The sequence below is a fragment of the Salmo salar genome, chromosome ssa05, assembly GCF_905237065.1.
Source record: "Salmo salar chromosome ssa05, Ssal_v3.1, whole genome shotgun sequence".
NCBI classification, from domain to species: domain Eukaryota; kingdom Metazoa; phylum Chordata; class Actinopteri; order Salmoniformes; family Salmonidae; genus Salmo; species Salmo salar.
Genome location: NC_059446.1, coordinates 29353813 through 29365766, shown reverse-complemented (window position 1 = coordinate 29365766; position 11954 = coordinate 29353813). Strand labels below are relative to the sequence as shown.

Genomic DNA, 11954 nt, shown 5'->3' with positions numbered 1-11954 from the left:
ACTTGAGGACTTGTGAGGCTAACACAACGTGCCATTGGAACACATGAGTGATGTTTGCTGATAATGGGCCTCTGTACGCCTATGTAGATATTCCATTAAGAATTCCAGCTACAATAGTCATTTACAACATTAACAATGTCTACACTGTATTTCTGATCAATTTTATCAATTTGATGTGGTTTTCTTTCAAAAACAAGGACATTTCTAAGTGGCCCCAAACTTTTGAATGGAAGTGTATGTATTTGAAAGGGGGCACAAACAATACACAAACATACCAATGGTGCAAGCCCTTCTGCAAGATCTCTCTGCATTTTACACGATGTACAAGAACAAATACTACAATCTGCAGGGTGAGTGTGTGTGTGTGTATTTGTTTGTGTGTAGAGTGTACATACAGTACCATTCAAACGTTTTGACACACCTACTCATTCAAGGGGTTTTCTTATTTGTTTATATATTTTCTACATTGTAGAATAATAGTGAAGACATTAAAACTATGAAATAACACATTGAATCATGTAGTAACCAAAAAAGTGTTAAACAAATCAAAATATATTTTATATTTGAGATCCTTCAAAGTAGCCAGACTTCGCCTTGATGACAGCTTTGCAGACTCTTAGAATTCTCTCAACCAGCATCACCTGGAATGCTATTTCAACAGTCTTGAAGGAGTTTGCACATATGCTGAGCACGTGTTGACTGCTTTTCCTTCACTCTGCAGTCCAACTCAAACCAAACCATCTCAATTCGGTTGAGGTCGGGTGATTGTGGAGGCCAGGTCATCTGATGCAGCAGTCCACCACTCTCCTTCTTGTTCAAATAGCCCTTAAACAGCCTGGAGGTGTTTTGTTTCATTGTCCTGTTGAAAAATATATGATAATTCTGCTAAGTTGGGTGGAAGGTAGCCTAGTGGTTAGAGCGTTGGGCCAGTAACCAAAAGGTTGTGAGATCGAATCCCCAAGCTGACAAGGTAAAAATCTGTTGTTCTGCCCCCGAACAAGGCAGTTAAACCCACTGTTCCTAGGCTGTCATTGTAAATAAGAATTTGTTCTTAACAGACTTGCCTTGTTAAATAAAGGTTAAAAAAAGTGAAAACCAGATGGCATGGTGTATCACTGCAGAATGCTGTGATAGCCATGCTTGTTAAGTATGCCTTGAATTCTAAATAAATCACAGACAGTGTCACCAGCAAAGCACCATCACACCACCTCCTCCATGCTTCATGGTGGGAACCACACATACAGAGACCATCTGTTCACCTACTCTGTGTCTCACAAAGATATGGCTGTTGGAACCAAAAATCTAAAATTTGGACTTATCAGACCAAAGGACAGATTTCCACTGGTCTAATGTCCATTGCTAATGTCTTGGCCTAGAAAGTCTCTTCTTTTTATTGGTGTCCTTTAGTACTGGTTTCTTTGCAGCAATTCGACCATGAAGGTCTGATTTAGGCAGTCTTTTCTGAACAGTTAATGTTGAGATGTGTCTGTTACTTGAACTCTGTGAAGCATTTATTTGGGCTGCAGTCTGAGGTGCAGTTAACTCAAATAAACTTATCCTCCGCAGCAGAGGTTAACTCTGGGTCTTCCTTTCCTGTGGCGGTCCTCATAAGAGCCAGTTTCATCATAGCGCTTGATGGTTTTTGTGACTGCACTTAAAGAAACTTTCAAAGTTCTTGACATTTTCCGAATTGACTGACCTTCATGTCTTAACCTCTCTGGGGTATGTGGGACGCTAGCAAATTCAAAACAACAAAAATCTCATAATTCAAATTTCTCAAACATATACAACTATTATATCCCATTTTAAAGATACACTTCTAGTTAATCCAACCACATTGTCCAATTTCAAAAAGGCTTTATGACGAAAGCATAACATTAGATTATGTTAGGACAGCGCCGAGACAAGAAAAACCACACAGCCATTTTCCAAGCAAGGAGAGGCGTCACAAAAACCAGAAATACAAGTTAATCACTAACCTTTGATGATCTTCATCAGATGGCACTCATGGGACTTCATGTTACAAAATACATGTATGTTTTGCTCGATAAAGTTCTTTATATATTTATATCCAAAAACCCATTTTACATTGGCGTGTAATGTTCAGAAATGTTTTGCCTCCCAAAACTTCCGGTGAATGAGCACATCAATTTACAGAAATGCTCATCATAAACGTTGATAAAATATTCAACTGTTATTCAAAGAATTATAGATACCCTTCTCCTTAATGCAACCGCTATGTCAGATTTCAAAAAAGCTTTACAGCGAAAGCACACTTTGCAATAATCTGAGTACGGCGCTCAGTCACAAAACCAAACCCGCCATTTTATGGAGTCAACAAAACTCAGAAATAGCATTATAAATATTCACTTACCTTTGATGATCTTCATCGGAATGCACTCCCAGGAATCCCAGTTACACAATAAATGTTCATTTGTTTCAATAAAGTCCATCCTTTATTTCCAAATACCTCCCTTTTGTTCGCGCGTTCAGTCGAGTAATCCAAAGACAAAACGTCAAAAAAGTTACATTACAGTTCGCAGAAACATGTCAAACGATGTATAGAATCAATCTTTAGGATGTTTTTATCATAAATCTTCCATAATATTACAACCGGACGATTCCTTTGTCTTCAAAAAAGAAAAGGAACACAGCTGACTCTCACGTGAGCGCGCGCCACTGAGCTCATGTCATTTTCTCAGTCATCTGATTCCAATGGCTCTTATTCTCTCCCCATTCACAGTAGAAGCATGAAACAACGTTCTAAAGACTGATGACATCTAGTGGAAGCCCTAGGAAGTGCAAAATGACCCCACAGACACTGTATATTGGATAGGGAATCACTTGAAAAACTACAAACCTCAGATTTCCACACTTCCGGGTTGGATTGTTTTCTCAGGTTTTTGCCTGCCATGTGAGTTCTATTATACTCACAGACATCATTCAAACAGTTTTAGAAACGTCAGAGTGTTTTCTATCCAAATCTACTAATGATATGCATATCTTAGCTTCTGGGACTGAGTAGCAGGCAGTTTACTCTGGGCACCTACTTCATCCGGACGTCAAAATACTGCCCCCTACCCTAGAGAAGTTAAAGTAATGATGGACTGTCATTTCTCTATGCTTATTTGAGCTGTTCTTGCCATTATACGGAAATGTTCTTTTTCCAATCAGGGCTATCTTCTGTATACCACCCCTACCTTTTCACAGCAGAACTGATTAGCTCAAACGTATTAAGAAGGAAAGAAATTCCACAAATTAACTTAACAAGGCACACCTGTTAATTGAAATGCATTCCAGGTGACTAACTCATGAAGCTGGTTGAGAGAATTCCAAGAGGTTGTAAAGCTGTCACCAAGGCAAAGGGTGGCTATTTGAAGAATCTCAAATATAAAATATATTTTGATTTGTTTAACACTTTTTTGGATAGCACATGATTCCATATGTGTTATTTCATAGTTTTGATGTCTTCACAATTATTCTACAAATGTAGAAAATAGTAAAAATAAAGAAAAGCCCTTGAATGAGTAGGTGTGACCAAACTTTTGACTGGGACTGTACATACAGTGCCTTACAAAAGTATTCAGAGCCCTTGGATTTGTTCACATTTTACTGTGTTACTAAGTCGTGATTAAAATGGATTTAATCGTCGTTTTTTTTTATCAACCTACAAAAACTACTCTGCAATGTCAAAGTGGAAGAAATATTATATATATATATTTTAAAATGACTAAAACTTCATAACTAAAATATGAACATTGCATACATATTCAGACCCTTCGTTTAGCCTAAATTAATGTTCAAGAGTCAAATGTGGCTTATCAAATCACATAATAAGTTATATGGACTCACTCTATGTGAAATAAAAGGGGTTGACATGATTATTGAATGACTAATCCTTCCTCTGTCCCCTATACAAAGACTGGGGAGTTTAACATTTTAACATCTTGACCATGTTCTGTTATAATATCCACCTGGCACAGCCAGAAGAGGACTGGCCACCCCTCATAGCCTGGTTCCTCTCTAGGTTTCTTCCTAGGTTTTGGCCTTTCTAGGGAGTTTTTCCTAGGGAGTTTTTCCTAGCCATCGTGCTTCTTTCACATGCATTGCTTGCTGTTTGGGGTTTTATGCTGGGTTTCTATACAGCACTTTGAGATATCCGCTGATGTACGAAGGGCTATATAAATACATTTGATTTGATTTGATATACATACAACAACTTTAAGGTCCCTCAATCAAGTATTGAATTTCAAGCACAGATTCAACTACAAAGACCAGGGAGCTTTTCAAAAGCCTCATAAAGAAGGGCAGGGATTGGTAGATGGGTAACAATAACAAATCAGACATTGAATATCTCTTTAAGCATGGTCAAGCTAATAATTATGCTGTGGATTATGTATTAAACCAACCAGACACATCAAAGATGCAGTTTTCCTTCTGAACTGAGCTGCAGGACAGGAAGGAAACTGCTTAGGGATGTCACCATGAGGGCATTGGTGATTTTAAAACAGCTACAGAGTTCAATGGCTGTGATGGGAGAAAACTGAGGATGAATCAACAACATTGCAGTGATTCCACCAGTGACCTAAATGACAGAGTGAAAAGAATATACTGTAAAAATATTCCAAAAAATGCATATGTATAATAACAAGCCACTAAAGTAATACTGCAAAAAAACAGCAAATGAATAAACTTTTTGGCCTAAATGCAAAGCCCTGTTTGGGGCAAATCCAACACATCACTGAGTAACTGCTTCCTTATTTTCAAGCATGGTGGTGGCTGCATCATGGTATGGGTATGCTTGACATCAGCAAAGACTGGGGAGTTTTTCAGAATAAAAGGAAACGGGATGGAGGTAAGCACAGGCAAAATCCTAGAGGAAAACCTGCTTCACTGCTTTACACCAGAGACTGGGAAAGGAATTTACCTTTCAGCAGGATAATAACCTATAACACAAGGCCAAGAAGACAGTGAATGTTCCTGAGTGGCCAAGTTACAGTTTTGACATAAATCTTTTTGAGAATCTATGGCAAGACTTGAAAATGACTGTCTTGCCATGATCCCAAACATATTGACAGAGCTTGAATAATTATTTAAAGAATAAACACACACACACAAATTTACTCTACACATTTCCCACCAGTACAGCTGGTAGTGGGTCGAAGGGTGGAACAGCAGTGGGATCACAAGGGAGCTCATTTGGTAGGGAAGCACACCATGAGGGAATGTATGAAAGCTCACCTAATGAAAGCACACAGCACGCAACCTGCCCCGCTTACATCTGCCCAGACTGCGGTAACTGCCAGCCTCACTCTAGGACTATTTGATGTCAATGTTGGGCATCCCATCCCCCTCCCTTCCCTCCCACATCTTTACATTCCTTCCCCTTACACAGCGAAGACCGTTCACATATTATGCAATCTGTTGTGTCCACATGGTGATATCAAATCAAATCGTATTGGTCACATACGCCGAATACAACAGGAGTAGACTTACAGTGAAATGCTTACTTATGAGCCCATTCCCAACAACGCAGAGTTAAAAAGTAAGACAAATATTGGCAAAAAAATTAAATAATAATAACACAATAAAAACAATAATGAGGCTATATACAAGGAGTACCAGTACCGAGTCAATGTGCAGGGGTAAGTTCGTAGCAGCATGTCTCGAGTCCTGCAGAGGCAATGATTATTCTGTTTGTAAGCTCTATAATACATGGGGAACGTTGAATATGAAATGCTGCTGAAATTTCATTCTGAATGTATATATTTGACTACATCAAGAAAACAAACAGACACGTTGCAGGAAATATACATACCTCTTTGTATTTGTGAATAGTGAAAGTTTGAGAGCGTCCCCATAAACCTACTGACTAGAGTTGGATTAGAGTTGTTGATATAAAGGAAAACCTTGAGGTTTAATAGCCCCATTGCCAAATATCTTGTCAAGAGCAATAACAATTAGTGGCTTCATTGACCCTATCCTCCATAACCTTTAACAAAATGATAATGCAGTTGATAAATACATTTTGAAATAGTTCAAAAGAATGTCCCTTCCCTTTCCCCTGAGAAAGAGATATTCTAACATCAGAGGTAAAAAGAATTAAGAAAAAATGACTTCTTAGTACTGGTTACAAAGAGGCACTGCTAAAACATGGCATGTGAACAAAGGTACTGTGGTGGTCGGTCTGGTGGGGTATATTTCTGATACTGCTCCACGGGGGTCATAACAGATGAGTACATCACCTGGATTGGCAGTTCATAACCCCAACAGGACAGAGTGTCATGGGGGTTAAGGGGTGCCATCTGAGCAAAAACATCCTCATACAATCATACGGCCCAGCTTTTAAGTTTCTTTCAGTGACTGGGGAAAGAAGTGAAATGGTGGTCAAAGTGGGGGATCAATTTGTAGTACAGGTTTCATCTAGCACATCTCTATGTGCCAAACACAGAATGTGGCCATCACTGACCTACAAACTCAACCTCATTTATTTTGTATTTTAGGAAGTGCGAGACCCTTTGGTGTTCTGATTTCACAAGAGATCCATGGGATTGAGGACTTCGAAACAAAGGCTGCATTTACACAGGCAGACCAATTCTGATATATTGTTCACTAATTGGTCTTTTGTGATTGCATAAACGGTATAAGGTGAAGAGAAAGGACATGAGGAAAAAAATAATTTAAAAACAACTATATGGTTAATTATGGTAAAACAAATTTACAGTAAAGTCATAAGCAAAGTGATAAGTGCTAAACTTAACTGATACATGATATTCTCTAAATGTTTATTGTACTGTATTAAAATGTTTACCTATGGGGCCTCCTGAGTGGCGCAGCAGTCTAAGGCACTGCATCACAGTGCTAGAGGCATCACTACAGACCCAGAATCGATCCTGGCTGTATCACAACCAGCTGTGATCGGGAGTCCCATAGGGCTGCACACAATTGGCCCAGCATCGTCCAGGTTTGGGGAGGGTTTACTTGGCTCATCGAGCTCTAGCGACTCCTTGTCGTGCTGGCTTCCGGAATAAGCGGGCTGGTGTTAAGAAGCTCGGATTGATCATGTTTCAGAGGACGCATGACTCGACCTTCACCTCCCGAGCGCGTTGTAGAGTTGCAGCAATGAGACAAGCTTGAAATTTGGGAGAAAAATGAGGTAAAATAGTCAAAATCATTAAATGAAATTACATTTTCAAGCTAACAACACAGGCAACATTAACTGTAAAGCAAGAGAATAGGATGTAAACATATAAAGACAGAGGAAAAACACTGGCACACATTAAATAGAGAACAACATAATAAATCAGTCTTGTGAATATAGTGAATTGGGCAGCATTGTATCTTCTGTAGCATTGCAATCTGCTATCTTCTTAACCCAGGATACCCCTCCGGTTTGCAGTCTTCATCTCAGTGATAAATGTAACGCCTCCAGGTGCTCATCTGGACTGTGTCAGAAGGTTAACTGCATTGCTCCAGATTACACCTCTGATAGTGCCTTCCTCCTGGTGCACACCACCTGCAACATCATGCTGTCTAGACTTAGGGACTAGACATTTTGCCCTGTTCCCTCTTCTGATTTGAAAGGTTAGAGGGGGATATCAGACTTTTCTGCATGATAAAAAGGTAATATTCAAAGGTTATGGTTTGAGTAAAAGGGAGAATGTGTGCTTAATTGTACATTCTGGAAAGCCAATGCCCCAAACCATTTCATTTTCTCAACCTGTGATCTGTCGTATTTGTGTTCCTGCAGATCTCGTTCCTCGAATGGACTTGTCAACTTCATCTGATGTTGTAGAAATTCAAATAACCCTTAGAATTAACATACATTGTAAGACAGTTCCCTTGATGCCAGTGATTGATATTGATAGGTTCTATTTTAACAATTGTATTCAACCATATGCTAATGTTACTATGCTGTTTCCAGATGTTCAACAGGCATATTATATACTGATCAAGACCCTCTTTTGCTTCATTGCAGTAAATATATAGACACACTAAATAGTACAAATAAATATTATTTTATTTCACATACATGATTTTTTTTATTTTACTTTGAACTTTTCACAATCTAAATGATTCAACAACAAAAATGAGGAACTACCACAACAAAGTCCAAATGTTTTACTGGGGAGAAAAGATGACAACTTCACTGTAGTAAGCTGGACACGTATTTTGCCATCAGGCAAAGGTTACAGTCAAAGGAATAAAAAGAGACAAGAAAAGGACAGAAAAGTGGTCCATGTAGGTTCTCTGACCAATATGTCAACTTCTAAATCATCAAACGTGATTATTTCTCCCGGAATAGTGTTATGATACTCACTTTTGTAAAACCCTCAAACCACTTTGATAAATAAAATCTTTTTCCATTATGGTTGACAATAAACAAAAATATCTTCAATATCTAGGGGTATATTTGGGGAACAGGGATATATTTTTTCCAGTGTGACATTGCAATCCTGTAGAAGCCCTTTCCTATATTCATGGACAATTTCATAAGTGAAGAGTTACCATTTTGCTTGTTAGGTGGGGGAATTGAGATTTTGGCTGACATTGCATCCCATGAGTATTGCTATGAACAGTTAAATGAGTATGAACATACCTGTACATAATGAAGCATTAAGTACATATATGCAAAGATTATGGTTGGAGGGAATGCTCTGTTTCATCAATCTGTTCGGTGAGTAAGCATGGTGCAAGACCAAACCAATAAGAGTAATACTTTTAGATACAAATGTGTACTGTACATGGTTCTGTAGTGTCTTTAAACCCAATCCTGTACTTGGGCATGTAAATAGAATTTGAAAAGCTTGATTATGACACCTGTTCCTTTCGGGTCCCCTGGGTAGAGATTCAGATAATTTCAGAGGATCCGTTGTGGACAAGCTCACTAGCAACAGCAAGAACATTTGTCACAATGTCCTGGCATTGTATCCAATAAGATGCCATAGTTGGGGATTGCACTCCTGTGTCCTGTTACCGCACTTTGCAGTACTTTTTCCATTCCTAGTAAACCAAAGGGTGATCCTGACACTCTGATTTCTTCACTTTAAAGGGCCCAGTGCAGTCAAAAAAGTATTTTTCCAGTTATTTTCCTTTTATATATATTTCCACACTATGAGGTTGAAATAATACTGTGAAATTGTGAAAAGTATGGTAATGCCTTTTTAGTGTAAGAGAAATGTCAGCCTGTTTTGGTGGGATGGAGTTTTGGCCATTCTGGGGACACCACCTGACGCTAAATTAGTTAATAGACCAATAAGAAAGAGTTACAAACCTCTCTGCCAATAAAAGCACATTTTCAGTTTTCCCCTATCCACTCAAACCACTCCCAGACAGTCCTAGCAAAATTCTTGCTTGAGAAATTGCTATTTTTGTTTCTTTAATTGAAAACAATCACAGTAAGGTACTTCAATATTACCTATAAAATGTATGTCAAACAAAAACCAATGATTGCAAAGTTAAACAAACCATACAACTCTACGCACAAGAACTGCTTTAAACAATTTTCACATGTTTTTTTTTTATACAAAAAGACATTTAATTGAAGAACAGTGCAGATGCAAAGTTTGGCCACAGAATGATGGTTTGTGCTGTTGGTGCCGTCATTCTGTTACCAAACTTTGCATCTGCAATGTTCTTCAAGTGTGTTTGTAAAAATGTCTGTGGAAATTGATAAAACTAGTCCTTGTGCATAGAGTTGTAGGGTTTCTCTAACTTTGCAATCATTGGTTTTTGTTTGGCATACATTTTAAAGTGAAAAATCTGAGCCTCAGCATCACTCTGTTACCATGGAATTGCCCAGTAGCATTCTCCTGAAGTAGTGGGAAATGTTAAAGTTCCATTTGCAATAAAAATACATAATCCTTAGAGCATTCCCAACATATGGATTCCCAGATTCACAAACCATGTTAGATCATTTTCATGTTAAAGCGATGAGGTCCAGCTTGTCCCTCTGCCCCTCCATCTACAGAGGTGCCATTAGACTTGGACCGAGGGACATATTCAATATCTATGTTGTTTTTATGCTTTCCCTTGCCCCGGCTCCAAACGAACAGTAGCAGAAAGCAGAACAAGACCACCCCCAGGAATGTGAAACATCCCATTGCTGTCGACACTAAGATAGTCTTTAGGTCCAAGCCGTAGGTCACGTTGCTAGTCCCATTGGTAGTGGCGTTGCTGGGATCTGTGTAGTACTGGGTCCTGTTTGCGTAGAGCGACCCCAGGCTTTTCACTGCTAGGGAGGCCATCAATGAGTCGTTACCCGCCGTGTTGGTTGCCATGCAAAGGTACACGCCACCGTCCTGCACCTCGGCCACCTTGATCTCCAGCGTCCCATTGTTGTGGACCTTGACTCTACCATAGCTCTTGTTGGTGAGGAGGTGCCGGCGTGGGGACAGCCACGACACCACCGGCCTGGGGATCCCTTCAGCACTGCAGTGTAGTTTCGCTGACTGGCCCTCATCCACTGCTATCGTCTGTGTCTTGTTCTCTCTGATTTTTGGCTTGGTGCATGTCACGTAATAGGTTAGCAGGGTCTCCTTGAATTCCCTGAAAGGCCTGCCCTCAGGGGTGTTGCACTCCGGCTGCGAGTCGCCAAAGAAGATGGAGTGCCTTTTCTGCAGGATCCACATGAGGCGACAGTCGCACACCAGGGGGTTGTCGTCGATCAAGAGGACCTCCAGTGCCTCAGGGGCTTGGAAGACACCCTTCTCCAGGGTGTCCAAATGGTTGTGGGAGACGTTGAGGACTTTGAGCCACCGGAGGCCCTGAAATGCGTACGGTTCAATGGTCGACAACTGGGCCCCAACTAGATGAAGTTCCCTCAGGCGCACCAACTCAAACAGCATTCCCCCCTCGATGTGTCTGATGCGGTTGAAGGACAGGTTGAGGTGTGTTAGGTAGTGCAGGTGCTTTAGGGCCTGGTATGGGAAGGTGGACAGGTTAGTGTTGGTGATGAAAAGCGTGGTCAGGTTGAGGCTGTGCAGCGTGTTGGCAGGCACACTGTCCAGCGAGGTCCAGCTGTCAATCTCCAGGTGGCGCAGCCAGAAAAGCTTCTTGAAGGAGTAGGCTTGCAAGGTGCTGATGCTGAGGTATCGGAGGTGAAGTCTGACCAAGTTGTGCAGATGGGACAGGGCCTCAGTGGGCACCACCGTCAGGTTGCATCTCTCCAGGGTTAGTGTCTGTAGGCTCAGCAGTCCACTGAAGGCCCGGTGGGAGATGTATACCAGGTCATTGTCACCCACTTCCAGGAACTTCAGGTTGTGCAAGTCCTGGAACATGTAGTCCAGCAGGATGACGATCTTGTTGTCGCTGACATCCAGCCGTGTGAGGTTGGACAAGCCTGTGAAGACTCCCAGGGGAATAAGCTTGATGCGGTTGCTTTTGAGACTGAGCGAGTGCATGCTGTACAGAGGGTTGAAGGCCCCCGGCTCCACATAGCTGATAATGTTCCCACTGAGGTCCAGATCCTCTAGTCCAGGGTAGGGGGCAAAGTCGTCCGGGTTGACGGCCTGCAGCTTGTTCTTGCTCAGGTCCAGAATCCTGGTCTCGATGGGGATGCCGTCTGGGATGCTCGGTAGGCGTTTGCGGTGGCACAGGACCGACTTGCTCTGGGCTGAGCAGTCACAGCGGGCGGGACATCCCAAGGCAGAACCCACAAAGACGGCCACTAGAGCCAGTCCCAGGAATGGTTGCCAGCATGAGAGGGCTGTGTGCAGCATGACTTTGCTCATACAGTCGACCATTCTGTCACGGCTCTACAAGAAAGAGAGGGAAAACAGACAGAAAGAGCCCACAATTAGAGAGCATAAATTTGTAAAAAATAAGGAATGTGTGAAAACCTTAATGGGTGGCAATACACATGCGTAAGCAATCTTTTGAAGGAAATAATTTTGGGATTATAAATGGAATCTAAATGGATGACGTCATGTTACTATTCTGGTGAAATTGACTGG

General features: G+C 41.0%; 1 protein-coding gene across 2 annotated transcripts in view; it reads right to left on the bottom strand.

Moving 5' to 3' along the window:
- Positions 1 to 8026: 8026 nt before the first annotated feature.
- LOC106604562 (leucine-rich repeat and immunoglobulin-like domain-containing nogo receptor-interacting protein 2) overlaps positions 8027 to 11954 on the bottom strand; it is a 309642-nt gene continuing 305714 nt past the window's right edge. For both annotated transcript variants that reach the window (XM_014199313.2, XM_014199318.2), the window contains one exon: positions 8027 to 11756. In XM_014199313.2, the coding sequence (XP_014054788.1) occupies positions 9909 to 11744 (1836 nt within the window). In that variant the 5' untranslated portion in view covers positions 11745 to 11756 and the 3' untranslated portion in view covers positions 8027 to 9908. The remainder of the gene's footprint in view (positions 11757 to 11954) is intronic.